Consider the following 21251-nt stretch of genomic DNA (forward strand, 5'->3'; position numbering starts at 1 on the left):
GCTTTACTCAGAAGGATAAGTTGTAAGTTTTACTCTATTGCCCAGTCCAGTTTCTTTTCTCTTAAAGGTCAACTATGTAAAAACGGATAGGGTATAGGATGGTGGAGAATACACGATCACTTTGAACTGCTTTGCACAAGGGGAAATGACTTGGTATCTCCTTTCCTCCCTAAAAGCGGCGGTCCAGACCCACCAGGGGCTCCAGCTGCAGGTGCAGGTGCAGCTGCATGTCCATTCTCTAAGACCTTTAAGGTCAATCAGCTAGTTTGCATGACCGCAAGGAGAGCCCTTCGTAATTTCTTTAGACCTTGACTTGGTATGCATCACTTACACGGGGAAGGATGCAGACAAGGCAGCTTTATTATATTCTGGGAGGAAAAAAAAAGCATGATTCCATATAGGAGGGGAAAAAAGAAAAAAAGACACTGACACTCAGGAAACAACACTGCCATCTAGTGGGCAGGTGACACACCATCAAGACGATTTAAGACAGGATAACACAGCACTTTTTAAAAACGTCTTCAGAGAACCTGATTTCCAGAGCTTTTATATCTCTAGAAATGCAAAAATATGTGTGCTCTCTATTTGGGGAGGGGGGTGTGCAAAAATTATTTTTTAAAAAGACTAGACCATCAAATTAATTCTCAATCTTCAAGTTAAGAAAAACTTTGCTAACCTGCCGCTCTGAACATCCAACACTCTTGTAACTAGTGTCTAAACAGCAACCCTTGGTTATGACGGTTTGTATATAAAGAAGCAAAGCTCAACTGTACAAGAACTACATTAAGTTTATTCATTTCTTCTATTTTTACAGCTTTGTGGTGCTAAGTATTTGCACTTCATTTATTTGAATTCCTGGGAAAAAAAGCAATACAATGCACCAGTAACAATTTTGCATAAATCACATAACCCAGCTCTCATTCTGACCACACAGTAACAGTGACAGGTATTTGTGTGACGCAGTGGAAATGCTGTTCTTAATGAATAAGGTGGTAATTCTTTTCAAGGCCTTAACTCTTCTTTATATCCAGGTGTTGCAACAAATGTGTTGGTTTGATGACTTCTATGTATATATAAATGAGAATGTTTAATGAAATATCTGCTTGAATAAAGAAATAAAGTTGTGAGAATAACATTGTTAATAACCACAATCTCAAATTGGCATCCTCTGTCAGTACTGAGATTTTAGATTCTGGGTTAAGAGCTCTACTCTTGGAAATATCCACAATGATTATTGATCTTAATGAGTTCCTCTAGTGCAACATTTCTGGGTACATGGCTGGAGGCACTCAATGGTTCTAGAATGCAGGAGTCTGACATGGACATCGTAACATATTCTTCACAAATACTAAATTCGTCTAAGGATTTCAAGAACTAAGTCCTGGAAAGAGGTGTACAAGTGTAGAGTAAAAACTTGAATAAGACATCTTTCGGTTGCATTCTGTCAGCAGACACAACTGCATGTTTCAATTCTGAGAACCTGAGATAGCCCAGAGAAACAAAAATCTGAGTGTGGGCTTCAGCCATCACGAAATTGGAACGTGTTTTTGCATTTCCCAAAGCAACATGAACCGGGGAGCGGGGGTGGTCCTGAACTATCTGAAAGAGGTGGTCGCTTTGAGAGTTAATCTAGACTGCTCGCAGGGCACGGAAACTTGCAATATTTCTCCCCACCCCAGTCTGCTGTGTCCCGTCACCGCATACTCAAGTCTCTCACATGTTATTTGAGTACCCCTGAAATCAAAGCAATAAAAGATGCCAGGGCAGGCCTGTATTAACTCAAGCATGATGCCAAAATCATCTTCAAAAAAGTTTATTAGCATGATTAAAAACATTTTCTTGAATAATGACAGAAAGAATTTCTAAACATGAAAGAGGATCAATGGCTATACCTTATAACCAGCATTTGCAACTGAACAGAGCTTCATTATCAGTCTTCCTTTTATTAAAAACAATCCATATTTATTGGTTCCATGTGAAGCCAGGACTATTGCTTTGACTGGGAATGAGTCCCTACTGCAATTAAGTATAAAAAATATCTTCCATAATTGGAATGTGACCTGCATTATTGAGTAAAGAGTTGATAAAAATCCTCAAAGAGTTGGGGTTTTGCTTTTTAAAAACATTCCTTTTACACACTACAAAGAAATAATTAGTATTTTGGCTTTTTAAATTCCTACATGATACTTTAGAATGGCGGTACCCAAAGGCCCTCCCTTCACGCAGCTGCAAATGCAGACCCTGCAGGGTGGCATCCTCGGGTGGACTGAAGACTCCGGCCTCCACATTTATACGGGTTTGAGAACAAAGACAGCGTCATCCAGAACATAGTAGTCATTGTACATGTCACCTTCACACAGGTATGGCAGTCTGGTGAAAGCTTCAATAACAAAACCAGCTTTTCTGAAAACTTCAGGCAGACTATTCACTTGTTCTTCCCAATTCTGTCCCTTGATCTCCAAAATTTCTGATGGTTTCTCCCACTTGCCACCTACTAAAACAAATAAAAACATTAGGTTAAATTCTTGAACAAACAGCTACTTGAGGAGGAAAGACTCTCCCGGGCCAGAGGCCAGCCAAGGGCTCTGCCACATTTTCACTCCTGCCCGGGATCCGCGGGAGACAGCTACGGCACAGCAGGGTGCAGAACGCACCATGCCACGGGTTGGGCTGGGAAATGGGAAATGCTGCAGGGCCTTCCTGGATACGAAGCCCATGCCACAGGACTGTCCTTCCTCAGAGTCGCTGAGAGTAGTGGCCAATGGCTTTGGAAACTCCTCATTCAGTACTGAGCACCGAGGCAGAGAGAAACATAAAGCCTGCAAAAGGATTGTTGGTGCATGCAGTGTTGCTGATGGAGTCAGCGCAGGCCATGTGTTAACCAGAGAGGCTGCAAAGAAAAACTAGCCATTTGGAGGACTTTGATTTATAAAAACAGAACGTCACTATGTCTTTCAAAGGAAGTGGCTCTGCTCCCTAACTTTTTAGAACAATTTTGTTCAAGTTCAGCTCCAGGACCAGAGCGAGGCAGAACACTAAAATGGATGAGTGGACCAAGCAGTTCTCAGAATAATCTGTGTCTGACTGAAGCTTACGAAGTCTATACTCATCAGCTCAGGGGGAGGAGGAAGGGTTTCAAGTATACACACCAAGTATTGAGTGCACATGCAATGGGATATAAAATCTGGGGGTGCTTTCAGATGTTATGATGATGTAAAAATATGTATTTTTAAAATGTTCTTCTAAATTCAGGTTAACTTTCCCTGAATCAGGAAATGTGCAATCCACAGTGTCCAGAGCATCAACACTACACCCAACCTGACCCTCCTCTGCGAAAAGTCTCCTCTGGAACGCAAAGCAGCCCAGCCTTCCAGTTAGGCAGAGGCACATGATATCAGCACACACTCACGTGGGGCCTGGAGTGAAAAGTTAGTGGCCCAAAGAAGGCGGCGGAGGCGGCAAAGTTAACAGCGTTAGGCCCACACCGTGTCCTCTTCAGATCAGGCCTCTGGCATGTCTGGGCCACTTTTCTTGGCATGATGCACATGATTTCCCAACCTTCCTGGTAACTCCTGAGTTTCCCCCAAATCCTCCATAAATTCCATTTTTCTAAGTCAGCCAAGTCAGTCTCTGCACTTACATAAAGGCACCTGATTGAAATTCCCAAACACAGGAGGTTGGGGGGACAGAGACAGGCAGCAGGCCCACATATCTGTTTCACAGCAGAGTAAAAAGGGGTGATACTAAACCAGGGCACAACCAGCAAATGGCACCCCACTTATTTCACTGTAGCACAAGGCAACAGCCACTCATTTTTCTTGTCTTTATGTAGAGACACCTCTGCTTCTTCCCAACTCCCTGCAATTACTGCTGAGCACCAGGCACGCAGCAGGTGCCTGGCCCAGCGACTCCACCACTGTGGAAATTTTTCTCGTCCAAGTATCTGTCAAGCAGCCCTCCTTGCTGGGAACCAGTGCCACATGTAAAATAAAACCTCATTCAAGACATCTGACACCCATGAGGATATGTAAAATCCATGAAAAATCCATCATGGGAATATTCAGAAATGTGCTTGAGGTTAAAATCTCAACCTTAGATGGTGAAACTGAGTTACAAACAATCTTTACACAATTTCAGAAAGTTCCCGATTATGGTTCCTTAATAAAGTTCCTCTCTTTAGTTCTTCCTTTCTTTAAAAAAAAAAAAAAAAAAGCCAGCTCCTTTCAAATGCGCACTCGCCCACTACCATACGTACACAGAAATGGCGCCTGTCAGTGGTGAGAAGATCATTCTCGGCCTGGAAATCAATCTGATTCTATTTTATGTCGGTAAGGTTCTTTTTTTTTTTCTCTTATTTTAAATAAATTGCTGGTTTTGTGTAATTCACTTAGATTTGAAGCACTACAAGTTAATGTTTAAGTGTGTAACGTGGTAGAAGTTATCTAAGGAGGTAAGGCTTACTTTCTCTCCAAGAAAATGATGAAAGAATAGCTGAGGAAAAGTTTCATAAAAACCTTGAAAATTGTGAGCAGAGCGCCTCACAAAGCAGGCTGAAAACACCCCAAGCCCGCACGCCAGCTTGCTGGCCACACAGACAAACCCTGAATACAGCGAGCCAAAGAACAAAGTTTCTGAAAAACCAAATTTCTATAAATTAAAAAAGTACTTGTAAAAACAAAACTGTCATGGCTGCTTCCCTAGAAAACAGTCCTGTTACCACAGTTGTTAAAAAATAGATCTATTTTCCTCTTTGACACAGAAAGTGATTCCTATGTCACAGTTCTAGTAGTATCACTTCAACTAAATCTAGTAGTCCCAGATTTGCCAACAAAGTTTGGGTGGTGAAAGAGGCAAAAGCTCTTAAATTTCATTTCTCCTGTCTTTAAAGAAATACATCAAATGCTAACAGTAATTATTTTGGGAAGAAGGATGATGGGTGAGTTCTTGCTTCTGTTTTCAGTCACTTTTCTCTAACTTTAATTAGTATTATTTTAAAGAAGAATGCTTAATTTTTAAAGGTATGTTCTGACAGATGTGCAGGTAGAATATCTGGAATTTGCCCCAGGTATCTGCCCTAGTGTGAGAGGGGAAGAGAAAAGAGAAGAGACAAGACTGGGTGGAAATCAGGCGATGGCTAGCCTAGGGCTGAAATTGTCCAAGAGGGTTTGAGTGTCAAAAATGCATTCTGTACTTACATTTCTAGGGCTGTTGTTTTTTTACAGAAAAATAACCCTTTTAAATTTATAATTTATGTATACAGAGTTGGGGTGTAGATCAGAGGTGGGGGTGGGGGGTGAGTGGATTCACCAGAGACTGAGTGGGAAGCAGAACAGGCAGACTGATGATGTACACTGTTGAGGGGGACAGCGGGAAGACAGGAGAGGTCTGCCGCGCCATGTGGGCCCACTCCCTGGCCAGGGACCATGTTGCAGAAGCTGGCAGATAGCTTGATAGTGCTGAGACTTTAACCACCAAGGAGACCCAAAGTAAACTTTTTAAATGCCACCACCATTTATTAAAGAATCTTTCATAAAAAAAAATCCTACAGAAAATCAGAATTCTAAAAGAGAAATTTTTCATAGGGGTAGCTGTGGTTTATTATTCAAACTTCTCTGTTTTGCTAAGATGTTGCTTAACTGGTGGGGGTAGGGGAGTTTCCTCACAGTGAGGAAACTTACTGCAACTAATTTCACAGGAGTCAGATATAAGCAGAGCTATAAAACCTCAAAATTGAAAATTTCAGTTCACCAAGGAAAATTCTCCAAGAAGTGTTAAAAGTGAGTTCCTTTGTTTAAAAATTCTGAGACAGGAACTTGACTAGTAACTTGTTTGTTACATCTTGCCAAGCCCAATTACACTTCTAAGACCCAATGCATTATGTAAGGGTTGTTGTTAACTGTCAAGTATCTGTCTGCACCTGTAAGGGCTCTAAGTCTGGACAGACACTGGGGCCAGGCCCACAGCTGAGGGCCTGAGAAGGCTGCCGACTGCCCCAGGTGACTTCCCCTCTCACTGGGCTACTAGACAGTAAAAACTGAAATGGTTAGAATGAATTTGCCTCTCAAATGCCACACTTCTGCTTTTACCTCCTCTTCTGTTTTGGATGAGGACCTGTAAGAAAACCACTAAGTGAAGAAAGCACACCTGAACCTGAAGCCTCTTGGACAAATGCACAACCGTGATGACATTTTATAATCAGAATTAGGCAGAAGTCTGACTAAAATCTTGCCCAAAACTTCGATATGTCTCAACTAATCCTATGTTCCATAGAGCCACTTAACCTGCCAAAGGGCCAGGTCTCCCACTTACTAACACCTGAGCCAAGGTGGGCACACAATCTCCAGGACTGGGCAGACTGGGTCCAAGCTGCAGTCTAACACCTCTGGGAAAACGTGCACGACTGTGTCTTGTGTAAACGTGACAGGTGGGAACCAGGGTGGCTGCCCCCCCTGGCAAGAGCAGCCCCCTCTGACGGACACAGCTGAGCCAGGCAGTACTTTCTGGGCATCGACGGTCTCACTTGGGCTCCCCACCAGCCCCATGGCCAGCTGCACATCATCGTCCCTGCTTTGCTAGTGAGGAAACAGGCACAACAACCAGCACGAGGAAGCGACAGTGCAGGATCCAAGCCCAAGCCTGAGCCCTGTATCACTACACTATTTATCAATCAGACGAAAGCTGCAAGGATCACGAGGCAAGTGTGCAAGTCCCAGGGAGAATGGGGTGCTCAGCGGGAGCCTGGCCACCTCATAGGCCTCTGCTCAGGACCGGCTCCCGCAGGCAAGCCCACTGACAAAGGGACAGTTGTCAACCGCTGTGAGCTCCCAGTATTCCCAACCCCTCACAGCAAAGTGTTTTCTCCTGACCACATGCTCAACCATCGGGGGTGACATGTGGATCAAGGGCTCTGACACCTCTGAACGCGTGGAACACAGCACCCCTGGGAGGCGAGGGTTCTGAGAGAGCATCAGAGAAAGCTGCGGCACCCAGGTGCCCACTGGGCTCTTCCCAGTCCATGTCTGCTGCTCCTCTGCTCCCAACTCTGACCCAGTGGCACCTCCGGGCTGTCCCCGAGTACCAGCAGGCTATGGTCAGGAAATATGGGTTGGGGGCTGAGGGAACTGAGGACACTGGTGCTTATGCTTAGGCTTGTGCGAGCGTAAGTGAGGTGAGGCAGGGCATGAAGGCTGGGTCCCCACCAGAATCATCAGGAAACAGAAACCGGCTAACAGCTGCCTCCTCCACAGGAGCTGCGGGGAGGTGCATCGTCTCTGTCTCCCAAGAGCCTTACCTGGAAGTGGACTACACTTTCGAAAATGTTACCATGAAGTGCTCCTTCTCAGTATCGGGGTGCCCGTCAGAGCAACCTACCAGCCTGTGGTTTCGCTACAGTGCTAACCAGTCTGAGAGCCTGTGCTTGAAAAGATCCACATGTGAGACAGACAAATTTAAGGTGAAGTATGACCTGAAGCAACAAGACGTTTTCCTCACAGTGAACAGGGTGACCCTCAACGACAGTGCAGTCTACATCTGTGGAATCGCCTTTCTCAGGCCAAACGACTGGAGCGCTAAGCAAACTGGAAAAGGGACCACACTGGTGGTGAGAGGTCAGTCCGGGTCAGTCGGGGATTTACTCCAGCACAAGGAACCTTGCTCGGCCCTTTAAGCGCACTCCATTACTTATACGCAGAGGTTACGAGCTGAGTTTGCTAGCATAAAGCCTGAAGTTTGGGTTGAAGAACCACTTTGACCCCACCACCCAGCCACCAGGCACAGGCTCAGGGTTAAGTCCGATGCTGTACTCTCCATCCAGACTTGTGGCGAGGCAATTAAGTCTGCCTTCCTGTACATTACCATATCCAAGTTAAGGGAAACATGCTAAACAACTCTCAGATTTTGCAGAAATTGGAATGGAACTACACTATCTAGATCCAAGTACTGAAAAAATACAGTGAGCAATAAATTAGACCAGAGAAAATATGCATTATAAAGAATACAAAATTTGGGGAGAAGCCACGGGGGTGAGGGTGAGTGAGGGGGATCCTGGCCACTCAGACAGCAGAGAACAGAAAGGGAACAGTGTGGGTGGCCCTGACTTCTTGAGTTTGTTCAAACCCATGACAATTTCCTCACTCAAGAGAATACAAAGAGTAAGCTAAGAGTAGCTAAGAGTAAGTGAGTTAAGATATTTCAGGAAAAAGGATGTCACATGATTCTGGGGGAAGATAAAGGCAATACTTTTTTGGACCTCCTCCCTTAAAAGGAAGTCTGGGGCCCCTCCCTGGTGGTACAAGGGTTTAAAGTGCAACACTATAAAGCTATTGCAGACACTGCAGCACAAGTTCAATCCCCAGCCAGGAAGCTGACGGACCTGGCGCAGCAGCCCTTTCCTGGCCTGCCCACTGCTCCCCTCAGCGACGTATTTCAGTCAATCTGCCTGTTCTGCACACCGCTCTGTCTCTGATGAATACTCACCCTCCCACCCACCCACCCACACACCTTTGGCCTATACCCCATTCTGTATACATAAATAAGTAAATCTTTTTAAAAAGGACCAAAAAAGGAACTCTGGTAGATGAGTACTGAGATCAAGATAGTATGATCTCCACATCCACTAGTCCTTGGGCTTAATTTACTAGGAATATTCTAAAAGTCCTTTGAACCCCAATTCTGCTACTTATCTTATTTTCACCTATAAGACAGATATAAATGTTTACACACATAAAGCACTTTTAGTAATATCTAGCTTATAGCAAGTACTGAGTAAATGTTAGTTACAGAAAGTAATACACATACACACAACAACAACTCTGGAGATTCATGTATCTCACTGCACTAGATGTCTATAAAAAAAAGAATTATCCAAAGACAAAACGATTTATAGAATAAAAGTCCCAGAACTCCAAGTTTATGTGAGAAGATTCCTTTAGGAGCAAAAATGAACATATTGCTAAGACAAATGTTCTACTTCCCTGCTTTTTCTATAGAGCTCTTAATTTAGTATATGAAAGACTTTTAACATGTTACAGATAGAACCACACCTAGTGGTTAGCACCTAATTTATTGGTCTCACGACGAAAATGTGTCTTGCTTGAATTGATTTCATATGACAAGCATTTCTGGGATATTTCATTGTAAAGTACAGCCCGTTCAGGTAATAATCACAAATTTGACTTCGAAGACAGAATGTTACTTTATCCCCATCCTAGAGTACAGAATGCTCCTTTCAAAAAGGGAGACATTCAGGATGTGACACGGAGTCAATAATTCCACTTCAGACAAAATAGTTTATAGAGTGAAAGTCTGAAGAAGAAAGAAGGCGCGTGTCCCACACCTGTCCTGGAGCGTGCGGCACGGAGCCGCTGGCGCAGCGCGCTCGGCTTCTCCCGCACACCTGGCAGGTCGCGGCTACAAATGCGGCTTGACAAATACCTAGGAAATGATCCTAACTCCATAAACAGACTCACGGTAACTCTAAACACCACATCTAACATGGGAAATTTTAAATGTCCTTGAACAAACTATTGTGAAATAGTTACCTAACTTAAATAACACTATATATAAAAAATGGTTCTTAGCAGTATATCAAGTAATTGGCTGCATTCTTTGAAATTTTTAGTTTAAAAATGTGTAATCTTTTTACATAATATAAACTAATGAACCGGTTTTAACTACAGGATACACTTGAGTGTCTTTTCAATCAAGTGACCTGGAATAAATGTGTATAGGAATACAGAGTTCACTCTTATACCTCTAATATGTAGCTCCAGTTATATTTTATGCACACACAGGTAATGATAGTTTCCATTATAATTGTGGCTCTTTCTGTTTTTGTGATTAACAAAGAAACGAAGGTTCTCAGCAAGGAAATACAGACACTCCTGGCAGTTCTCTTAGCCCTGCTCTCTATCTACATTATTGGTGTGGCTGTGGTCTTCATAGTCCTCTCCAAAGTAAGTCAAACCTCCTATCTTAGATGTCCTAATGCCTTGAATATTATCATATTGAAATAATTCCATCTCTCCACATGTGAACTTCAGAAATAGCTCCCCTAATTAACATTTTCCTTTGCATCTGCAGGAAACACCACCTGCAGGAGAGGTCTGAAGTAGCATAAATTTTCATCAAATTATTAACCAGAGTATACAATTCACAGTGTGTCTTTGAAACACCATAATATGGTATAAGAGACCCTTCTTTTTAACTACCTGATATGCTTTCTGGAGGGAAATGCTGGAGAACTGGGTTGGGAAAAGATCTAAGAAAGTCTTTAAGAGCAAAATGGGGTTAGCAAAGAAATTAAAAACTGCTTTGAAATGCATTTTTTAAAGGCCTACTTTTTTTGAGAAAGAATTATCTTCTGACTGTTCATATACTGTCAGAGGGGATACACAGATGCTTTAAGATTATTACAAATCCTACAATCCTGACAAATTTGTTATTTTATGAAGAAAAACATCTCAGAAATGACATGAAATTATCAACCTTTTATTGTACATCACTAGTGTATTAAGTTAGTTAAATCTTATTCAAGCATGAAATATCTGCCAAAATTGTTTTGAATGCACAAAACTCATAAGCTTCTCCTTTTCTTCTTGGTAGTCAAAATCTAACTCTCTAGAAAATAAAGAAACAGAAGACTCACAAAAGGTACAGATCAATCTTGCAATATAGCTTTTAAATTGACTGTTTTTCATTATTTCAAATCTGAAATACCTTAAGAAACACAGAAAACATCATGTAACTTTTAATCACAAATAGTATTTCCTATTGTTGAAAAACATAACCATAATCTGGACTGGTAAACTTTGAATTAATCTTGACAGTTCTTAACCATAAATTTTACTTTATATATTGAAAATATGAAAGTGTTTACTGTACAGGTGCTGGTGGGGGGTAGTTTTTGAGACTGATAGTGTAAAGAAAGAAAAGTTTTGATGATGTTCAGTAATCACTGCTTCAAGACCCAGAAAAGACATTTTTCCTTCTTTGTATTTCTAGAAAAAGAGTGCTCGGCGTATTTTTCGGGAAATTGCTCAAGAACTATATAATAAGAGACATGTGGAAACAAACCAACACCCTGTAAGTCTAACATATCAAAAAGATGTCACACTGACATGAAGCATATCAGACTGAAAAAATTAAGCTGTCAACTATCAATAATCAAGTCTCCCTTTATCAAGAGTCTAGAAAAGAACTTTAACAAAAGGCTTTTATATAGGGTCTGCCTTGATAAATACATAACAAAGAACAACTGATACAGTAATCATTTAGAGATCAGGCTGGCAGCTTTGTGGCATGGAACCTTTCAGAAACACACTGTATGTAGGTAATGTTTTCAATACAGACAAGGATGCTTTTGTGGATTAAAAAGTACCTTGTATAGTATTTATGCAGTAGATGTTGAAACATTTGTCGACCAAATTATACAGAAAACATTACCTGTTGCTAATAAGGCAGAAAAAAATCCACATTAGAAAAGCAAGTGGGATTGGAGTGACAGGCAATATTATCTATAATACATCTGATAATGTTTCTTTAGAGTGCTATATACCAGATGCTGGTTTTAGAGCTAGCAGAGCAGATTTTTGTTTTCCAGGATTCATGATCAGATTGCTCAGATTTAAATGACATGTTCACAAAATAATGAACACATATACTAGTAAAGATGGTCTTAAGCTGCAGAGGGCAAATGCATCAGGATTCTAATAGGTGTGTGTGCTTTTTTTAAATTTGACTCTTAAAAATGACTCATCCAGGAAGAGAAAATTGTCAGTCATTTCATCCTTTCAGTGTACAAAGAAATACATAAAGAAGTGATCAATTACCTAAAACACCACTCTGAATAATTAGTCTGTTCACATTCTTGTCTTATTCAGTTACTTTTTCAGCAAAAGTAACTGGCTCAGCGTCAGGACTGGGAACAAGAATTGTAACAGTTCTAAGAAAGGGCTTTGCAGTGGCATCTGAACAAAATTAAATTTCAGATATCGCATCTTATTCTAAATATCGGGAAAATGGTAACTTTCCCTTACCACCATACTGAGTACTGGGAAGGTACTCAGGATCCAGAATGCATGGTGGCGTGTAACTTATAGGCTAACGTATGGCGTCATCAGGTATATTACCTTAAATATGGCTTCCTGTTTACTACTGCAGGAGAAAGACAACACTTACGAAAACAGAAGAGCACTTTCCAACTATGAAAGACCATAATGAACTTCATTTTCAGTCACTTACCATCTAACTCCAGAAGTCATGGCAGTGTTAATGGACACGAGCCTGTGAAGGCTTTAAATAATCAACCAGAAGTAAATGGAAAAGACAACTGGCTACAAGGAAGGGTGATGCCAGGGCAATAAGGAGACTGCAGCGAAGTTAACTGTCAAAGTACTAAAGCCAAAACAAGGCAGCTGCAAGCAAACAGTCCCTTATTTGCTAGGAAAATTCTAAGGAGGCAACAGTTTCAAAAACATCCATTTTTATGACCTATATCCCATATTTGTCTGCATGTGATGAGAGGTGTGTGCCAACTGTTGTCCTGGAGATCCGAAGCACATGTGCCTGAGTCTTGAATGAAGGCGCTGTCTTTGTGGGCTGTGGAAGCAAGGTGACAGTGAGACTAAGTTGGGGGCAAGTTATTTACTCTGTGATTGTGATGAGTGGCGTAGAGCGTTTTCCATCCAGAAGCATACAAAACCACCTCCTCGAGCTACCTCCAGAGAGGCTAGAACAGAAACTAGAGAAGGGCTATGACCTCTAAAATGAGTAAAGATCCACTGCAGAGGGCTAAACAGAAAACGCCTAAGAACAAATAAGCTGCCACCAACTCCAGATGTCACTGTTGGGCCAAACAAACAGAAGAGGAAGGTGCCCAGCCCGCCCAGGCCAGGCCACTCTCTCACCAGCAGGAAGTGCCGGCTAAGCAGCCGGAGGTGGCACAGACGCTCCTGAAACTCGTTACCACATCACTAAAAAAGACATGTTATAGTCTGGTCTCGGAAATCCACGTAGAAACTTGGTTAAAGTGCCCACAGTGTGCATTATTAAACATGACTCACAATACATTATACCTAATTCATTAAAGTATTTCTTTACAACTAGCATTAAATGTGATGTATTTGTATTTTTTAAACCAATATATGATTTTTAAATACCTTAAGATCCCCTTGCAAACATTTTGCGCCCATGGCCTAAGCTGGTATCTCCGATCTTCCTAAGCACACCTGCCAGATGTGTGCTGCTGTGCACACGCGGTATACATGGTGTGTGCATATGCATGTGCGTCTTATACAAAAATGGAAGTCAGGCGACTAACCCAGAAAGTAATATAAACAGAAATGCTACTATTTTCTTTTCTATCCCAAAATAAATTGTCTTGTTTACTCCTTGGGGTATATACTTTCACTCTGAGAACACTGGCTTAGTGAAATACATGAAATTTTAAACCAAATGGAAAAATAGGCAAGTACTAAAACCATCAAGGTGAACAGATTAAGTGTTGGGTTAGACCATTTACTCTTCATCTCTAGGCTCATTGTTTTGGTACTTTCCTGCAACATACAGTTCTCTGTGTTACCTAAAATGAGCTAAAATCCCTAAGATAAAGTAGTATTTGACTCACAGTAAGTCTTACCTAGTGCATGCAAGGACCATAATTCAGACTGATTTTTAAAAAGCTGGAATTGGGAGAACCCTTTCCAAGAAAGCAATCACATTCCCTCAGGCTATAATATGAGAACTTGATGTGCATGTAACATGATTCAATATTCTGTTCATCCCTCTGGTCAAGCTACTGAACGCTATCCTGTTGTTCCATCAAAGGCCTCTTCTGCATGCTACCTTAGGTCAGGCTGAACTCATTCCTCCTGGACACCACCGTGGCCACACTTCCATGCTTTTGTAAATGCTACTCCCCCTGCCTGGCTAAATGCTTCACGGCAACACAAACAGCTCAGGTTTCACCTCCTACATGAAACTTCCCTGGACACCTCTAGCAGTTAACAGATCTGTCCATCTCTAACTCACAATATTTGGTCATATTTCTTATCAGATTATCCTGTCATTGTCTGTTATTATTATTTTCCACATTATTCTAGAGGCATCTTTTCCCTTTATTTTTGCATGAAATTTAATTCAAGATAAATACATGTAGACAATGTTTCTATAGAAAAGTGGTTTTTTTCCAGCATTTCAATAGATATAATGAACATTTTCTCCCCCATCCATCAACCCCCACCCCTCTCCTAATACTGGTGATTGCCTAAAAGTATTCACTTTCCTGCTTTCTGAGCATCTAGAATTTTCTCTGGAAAAATTAAGCTGTAAATATTCTGTTTGGATTTGTGTTTCCCAGCACCTTGAAAATAGAACTAACAGAGAGAGGTTCTTGTGTCTACATACTCTATCCTCTAGACAAGAGCACTCACATCACACACCAAAAGTGTTAACAAGATTTTCAGAATAAGTGATTTCTTTCTGTCTATTATACAAAAAAATGAGGGAATCTCTAACAGGTACACAGTCACGTTTCTGTCAAGTCACATAAACCACATAAACCAATGGAGAATACACAGTCTTTGAGAGTTGCTAAAATGCACTATGGAGACATTCAAATTCTAATTATTATTAAAAGTTTTCACACAACTGAGATGGAAAAAGGCAGAAATTGATGTAAAAGCAGACTATTATATTATTTTAAAATAATAATAAAATAAATGTGCCTTCAACTAAAAAAAGTTTTCACAACAATATTTCAAACTGGGTTACTGTGAGCAAAAATGCTCAATAAAGTCACAAAGATTTTAAAAGTAACCAAATAGGATGGAGTAGAGTAAATTTAACATTTACCAAACACCAACATCGTGACAGACAAGGCCGGACAGGCAACCTATATATTAAATCATTTAATCCTCACAAAAACCTCAAGGCAGGCATCAGCCCCTTTCTTACAATGAGAAGCCAAGCTCAATGAGCTGCCCAGTCATGGAGGCTGTAACCAAAGGCAACAGTCTGGGCGCTTTCAAATAATCTAGTCCTCATAGCTCAAACAGCCAGAGACCTGCTATTTTCACTTAGACTGATGTACGCTTTAAGACTAAACATGAAATCTAATCAGAATAATGATCCAGAAGTAGGAAAGTCACCAAGCGCTACCTCTGAAAAACCATGGGCCACAGTGGTGTCCACGGGGAGCTCTATCAAACTGTCATAGAACAGGTCACCACAATGCAAGTTAAACTATTCTAGAGCATTGGAGGAAGAATCTACCAATTACTTTATAAAGCCAGTGTGACCACTTATATCAAACCATGACAGAAAACATATTCCAAATAAATTGATCACATACACACCATCCTTAATATTAATGCTTGTTTTTTTACTTAGAAAATTTGTAAATAGAATCCAGTGCTATATTATAAAAAGATTCTAAGACCAGAAATGCAGGAGTGTGTGTGTGTGTGTGTGTGTGTGTGTGTGTGTATGGATATATATATGACATATATACATATATATGATATGTATATATAAAAAGATAAAAATAGTATTAGCTGAATAAGGAAGAAAAATATATAGGATATCTATCTCTAGATGCTAAAATGGGCAACAAACTCATTAATTCTTGATTTGTTAAGCTTTTATTAGACAGGACTTTTAAAAATATTTTCAAGCCGGGCCCTCCCAGGTTAGGATGCAGCACTGCAAACTGGCCACAGCAGCTTCAGTGCAAGTTCGATCCCAGGCCCCGGAGGTGACCCACATGGCGCAGCAGACCTCTCCGGACCTGCATGCTGCTTCCCTTAGCAGTGTACTTCCTCCATCTGTCTGCTCCCACTCTGTCTCTAGTGAATCCTCTCATCCCCCAGCCCACACCTCTGGCCTGTACCCCAGTTCTATATGAATAAATAAATAAATCTTTTAAAAAAATGTTTTTTTCAAGACAAAAGATGGCATTATACTTGAAGTAGATGCATTTTTACTAACAAACAGGGCAAACATGTTCACTATTTTTTGATAGCTTCTGGAAATAACTATCAACTCACCTTAACCAAAAAAAAAAAAGTCAAACAATGCAAAGGAAGTAGTTAAACCATTTGCAGATGCTACAGCTGTGTATCAAGACAACAGGAGAATCAATCAAGAAACTATTTGGCAACACCAAGATAATTCATTAAGGTAAATAGCTACAAAATTGGTGCACACACAAAAATCAATGCTTGTATTTGTGTACATGACATTCAATTTAAAATATGATGGAAGAGCCATTTGTGACACACGGGATGTCCCTGGAGAATATTATGCTCAGTGAAATAAGCTAGACACAGAGGGGGGGAAAATGATCTCACTTACATTTGGAGTCTAAAAAAAAGTAAAAACTATAGAACAAGAGATCACAAGCTGGTTGCCAGGAACTGAGAGGGTCGAGGAGAAAGGGCAAAATAGAAGATGTTGGTCAAAGGACACAAGCATCCGGTGGTAAGATGAGTAAGTGCTGGGACCCAACATGCAGTATGGTGATAGTTATTACTGTATCATATACTTCAATTACTCACCACACACAAAAAACCTATGAGGTTATATTATGTGCTAGACTTGTTAATCATTTCATAATGCATACTTACGTTAACTCGTGACTTTGTACATGTTAAAAACAAACTTTTGTCTATTATGCCATATTAAAGTTGTGAAATTGTTTAATTAAAAATATGTAAGAGGGCCTCCCTGGTGGCGCAAGGGGTTGAAGTACAGCATTATGAAGGATCTCTGAAGGCACTATAAAGCCACTACTGCCGGGGTTCGATCCCCAGGCAGGGAGTGGCCCACATGGCACAGCAGACCTCTCCTATATCGCCTGCTGCTCCCCTGAGCAGTGTACTTCCATCAATTTGCTTGTTCTGCTCCCCATTCCATTTCTGGTGGCTCCTCTCACTCCCCACATCTCTGGCCTATACCCCAGTTCTTATATGCATAAGTAAGTAAATCTTCAACAATAAATAAATATGCAAGAAGAAAAATTCTTATTTTCAGTATCTCTCCCTCACACATACACATATATCACTAACAAAAATTATTCAGGTCTTTCCTTTATGAAGAAAATTGTACATTACTAAAGAACATAAAGAATTAAATAAATTGAAAGATACATCCTATTATTAGCTAGGAAGATTCAATACTGCCCTAAATTAGCCTATTTAATTGAATATAAGGGAACTAGACAAGCTAGTGCTAAAGTCCACACACTAATAAATAAGCAAAAAAAAAATCTAAAAGGAATTGATTGAGGGGGTACTAGTGCTATGATATTAAAATAATATCAAAGCAACAATGAAAACTGTTTGGTCCTGGCACACACAGAGAAGAGTAAGTCTTTAATCCATGACTGAAACAGCATTTCAAAAGCACTGGTATAAATCACAGGCAAGGTTATTTGGAAAACTTACTCTTCAATGAGCAGTCATACCACAAAAAGGATTTGCAAAGATAACCTTAAACTTGTCCAGTTTTTTCCTCTATTTTTTCCTCTAAGTTAGCATCTCAGGGAGGCCCTTCCCTGAGCACCCAATCTATCAAATCACACCACCCAAAACCAACCCTTCATTCCAGAAGTCCCTTTCTCGCTTTCCACACACATCCCACTTGGCTGTGGTCCACGCTGCTCATCGGAATGTACACTACTTGGCGGCAAGGATAGTGGGAAGTCTTTGGTTCACTGTATCTGCAGCTTCTAAGCACTCAATAAGCACTTCAAATGAGATATTCTCTGGCCTAGGAGTATTCAGCAGCCAGCTCCCCTCCACCTTCATTCTGAGTTCCACCCCACAGTGTAAACAGGCTCAGGCAGAAGATCCCTTTCACAGACCCGAAGGTCATGCCAAGGATTATCTTATGCCTGCTGTGGAGAGTTCTGGAGGAGGTCTTTCTTACTGAAAAAATGTATGGGGGAAGAGTCGTCTCTTTTCAAGATTTTGTCACACACTTCTACACATCAGCCATTACGTAACTTTGAGGGAAATGTCAACACACCGAAGACTGAAAAAATAGACAAGCTCTAAACTTTGATGGAACAATTGTATCAATTAATCACCCTAATTAACAAAATCACCCATGGCTCAACTTCAAGATAAATCAAAGAAAGTACACAGTCATTTTGGCTGCAATTGCTTTGTTAAAAAATAATCAAGGCAAGTATGCAAAGCATACTCAGACATCTGAAAGCTCACACAGACCACCACTTTGTACCTCCCAGTCCTCACACAGTGGCACATGGAAGTCATCAGAACTTAGTGACTGAGAGAAGGGGAGCAATAATAGAGTGCCACAGAGCAGTCTGCAAAACGCACAGGTCACTGAAGGTCATCCACAGCCACAAAGCTGTTTGTCTCAGGTTTTTTCGAGTGTCACTCACCAGACCCCCTTGAACCTGACAGCAACCCTGTGTGCCTACAATCAAGGAGCTTGTTTGCAGCCCTTCTGCCCCCTTGTTCAGTGTGACTTCCTCTCAACTTTTAGTGTGAGAAACGCGAGGAAATAAAATTCACGGTGATGTTGCTGTTTCTTCCCCGGCTCTTCTACCTCCTGCTATGCCAGGAAGTAGCATTAAAGTTCTGTCATGTGGTTGCCCAACAGGACACAGGAAGCCAGGACCTTATAACCTGATGACTTGTGATTGCAATGTAGAGACAGAATTGAGGCTTAATTATACAGGGAACAGCAATGAAATAGGTCAGGCTGTTCAATTAGTGAGAACATTTGTTATTGCAGTTTTGTACTGTACAACATAGATGTAGGTAACGACTCACACTCATAGTAGTTTTTTTCTTTCCCATGTCAGGAACGTGTAAACTGAGAGTATGGGGAGGGAAGATCTGTTGTCTTTCTCAGCTGCTATATCTAAAGAATTCTCCATTTCTTCTACACCAAGACAAATCTAAAACTATCTGGTAAAAGTTAAGGCTAGAATTTAGTCTGAAGGGATAAAACCTGAAGGGTAAAAAAGAAAGAGCAAGGAAGGAACAAATGAGAAGCAACACAAATCCGGGGTTCTAAGAAAATATTATTCCTTAAAACACAGATTTTTATAGATATTGGACAACAGATTTTGGTGTTTCTAACCTATCAATGAATTTTTTAAAGTTGCTGTCGAGTGTTCAGGTCCTGAACCCAAGGCTGACCTACACAGTGGCATAGCACTGTGTAGAACTAAAGTTACAAAATATTAAGATACATTAGTTATATAATTTTTATACTACTATACATTAACCTATGAAAACACAAGAGATGCTGAAAATCCTAACTTTCAAAGTGACTTACACACAAAAGCTAAAACCATGAAGTGTGAATATGAAATCAAACCATTTCTTCTAATAGTCTTTGCTCAATATTACTGAACAAGACGATGCAGTCAAAAAACACCACACAGAGAAACGGCACGTGCTACAGCAGAAAAGGTATTCAAAGGGGGAAAACACAGATAACCACATTTCTCATTTTTAGAGCCCGGGACAAGGCATACAAAATATGAACAGTTACGTTCAGCAAGTATGTCCAGGCAGATTTAAAGCATCATTGTTGCTTGACTTAGTTTATAAGTGAATAAATAAACGATTCAGGCTCTACTTAGACACAGAAAACAAGCCCATCTTAGGCTTCCATTTCACGCAGGCAGCTCCAGCGGAGTATTGTCACCCCTGCTAAGGAATATGACGGTTCTGTAACATCCACATTAAGATGAACATTGATCAAGGCGATAATGTCCATCGGTTAACTGTATTCTTTCAAATCCCAGGCTATTCTGCGAAACAGAATCACAAACGCCAATGAACATCCATGCTGAACAAGAGAGGCCTGGCCACACTTACCGTTTTCCACATAGGGATGAAAGGGTAAGACCAGGGCAAGGATGACCCTGCCTCTGGTTGGCTCCAAGACACTTCTGATATCTTTTAACAAAGTCAGGGGCTGGTCGCAGCGGTCCAACAAATTCAAGCAGCTGATGACATCGTACTGGAACCCCGTATTCTGCCATTCATTTATACCAAGCACTCTGGAAAAGCCAGAAAAGGTAAACTGATACAAATTTTACCCAAACACCTTTAAAAATAAGTGGGATGATGATTTGGTGATGGGAAACCCGTGGGGATTACAATCGAGATGGAAAAAAAAATGTGCAAAATGATGTAAAAATAAACTTTGTAATAAAAAAAAAAAGAAAAAAAAAAGTGGGATGCCCATAAAGGTTCCAATTTTATCTTCTAAATCAAAGGAAGTTAAAATCTTCATTTGTAATTTTTATTTGTAGTAATAAAATGGCCAGGCAAAGAAAAACAGCAGTCATATTTCTTTAGATTTGGCATTTCACCTATTTCCAAATCTCAGAACATAAATTCTTCTTTATAAGAACAGGTCATATTTAATAAGTAGGAAGATAAAAGGTGATTAAAAAATGGTATAAAGCATTTAAATTCCTATGTATCAGCTAATGAACTGAGACTCCTACTTTCTACAATCATTAGAATTTAATCATAAAATACATCATATATATTCTTGTTTTCTATTCCATTTTTTAAGAATGGCTGAAAGTGGTATTAGATGATTCCATTTATAACCCATAACCTTTGACATACCTCTGTTCCCAGGAGTGAGAGATTGTTTCCTATTCTAAAATCTGTATATGAGTAACTAGAGGAAAAGACAGCGCATGACAGCCTATTAAAACTGGTAATTGTTACCACTCAGCCTTCAACATTGTCTTCCCTCTCTCCCCTTCTCAAAAACTATTTCCTGTCCTTGACAGTGATTTGTCCACAGAAAAGAGGCCTTCTCACAGCAAGTCATTGCTCGTCATACCATGAAGGCAATTCTATTACTCACTCATTCCTGGTTTGGTTATAGCAAATTTTGAAAGACAGAAATAAATGTTCAAAACAGAAAACTAAAGTTTTAATCCTGGAAAGTTCAAGCTATACCTCTGAAAGCCCAACTCATCTGTACTTCTGTTTTATAATTTAGATTTGTAAACTCAGTTCCACGGATGAAGAAGACAAATTTTTAGTTCAATCTGCTAGCCTGGGAATCCTACCAAGTTGTCAGAACTGTCCTCTCCTTATGAGAAAAATGAAAGAAGTGATTTGTCTGAGGTCATACTATAAGTCACTTGCAGAGAAGAAATTACAACTTAGAAATTCTTCTAGTCTGTATTCAGGTCAACGAACCTGCTTCTATGCCTATAAGATGAGAAAGTACCTGACAGT

The 21251-nt window shown here is 40.5% G+C and overlaps 2 protein-coding genes across 3 annotated transcripts in view; one reads left to right on the forward strand and one right to left on the reverse strand.

Moving 5' to 3' along the window:
• Positions 1 to 1069: 1069 nt before the first annotated feature.
• METTL9 (methyltransferase like 9) overlaps positions 1070 to 21251 on the reverse strand; it is a 48437-nt gene continuing 28255 nt past the window's right edge. Inside the window, exons 4-5 of one of the 2 annotated variants that reach the window (XM_012732037.1) lie at positions 19860 to 20044; positions 1070 to 2491 (exon numbers count right to left, since the gene is read on the reverse strand). In XM_012732037.1, the coding sequence (XP_012587491.1) occupies positions 2289 to 2491; positions 19860 to 20044 (388 nt within the window). In that variant the 3' untranslated portion in view covers positions 1070 to 2288. Of the gene's footprint in view, positions 2495 to 19859; positions 20045 to 21251 lie in introns of both variants that reach the window. The other variant, XM_012732036.1, reaches the window with a different exon arrangement.
• On the forward strand, positions 4194 to 13058 carry IGSF6 (immunoglobulin superfamily, member 6). Its single transcript, XM_012732038.1, has 6 exons — positions 4194 to 4328; positions 7248 to 7607; positions 9847 to 9953; positions 10603 to 10650; positions 11002 to 11082; positions 12160 to 13058. Exons 1-6 carry the CDS (start codon positions 4262 to 4264, stop codon positions 12214 to 12216), a joined length of 720 nt encoding a protein of 239 aa, XP_012587492.1. The 5' UTR covers positions 4194 to 4261; the 3' UTR covers positions 12217 to 13058.

The sequence above is a fragment of the Condylura cristata genome, unplaced genomic scaffold (assembly GCF_000260355.1).
Source record: "Condylura cristata isolate star-nosed mole 26May11 unplaced genomic scaffold, ConCri1.0 scaffold00032, whole genome shotgun sequence".
NCBI lineage: Eukaryota > Metazoa > Chordata > Mammalia > Eulipotyphla > Talpidae > Condylura > Condylura cristata.

Excerpts from the sequence above, each read along its gene's own strand:
- IGSF6 (XM_012732038.1), top strand. The coding sequence starts at position 4,262 with ATGGCGCCTGTCAGTGGTGAGAAGATCATTCTCGGCCTGGAAATCAAT. Across the intron at positions 9,954-10,602 it reads TCTTCATAGTCCTCTCCAAA|TCAAAATCTAACTCTCTAGA; the intron begins GTAAGTCAAACC and ends TCTTCTTGGTAG. Across the intron at positions 11,083-12,159 it reads TGGAAACAAACCAACACCCT|GAGAAAGACAACACTTACGA; the intron begins GTAAGTCTAACA and ends TTACTACTGCAG.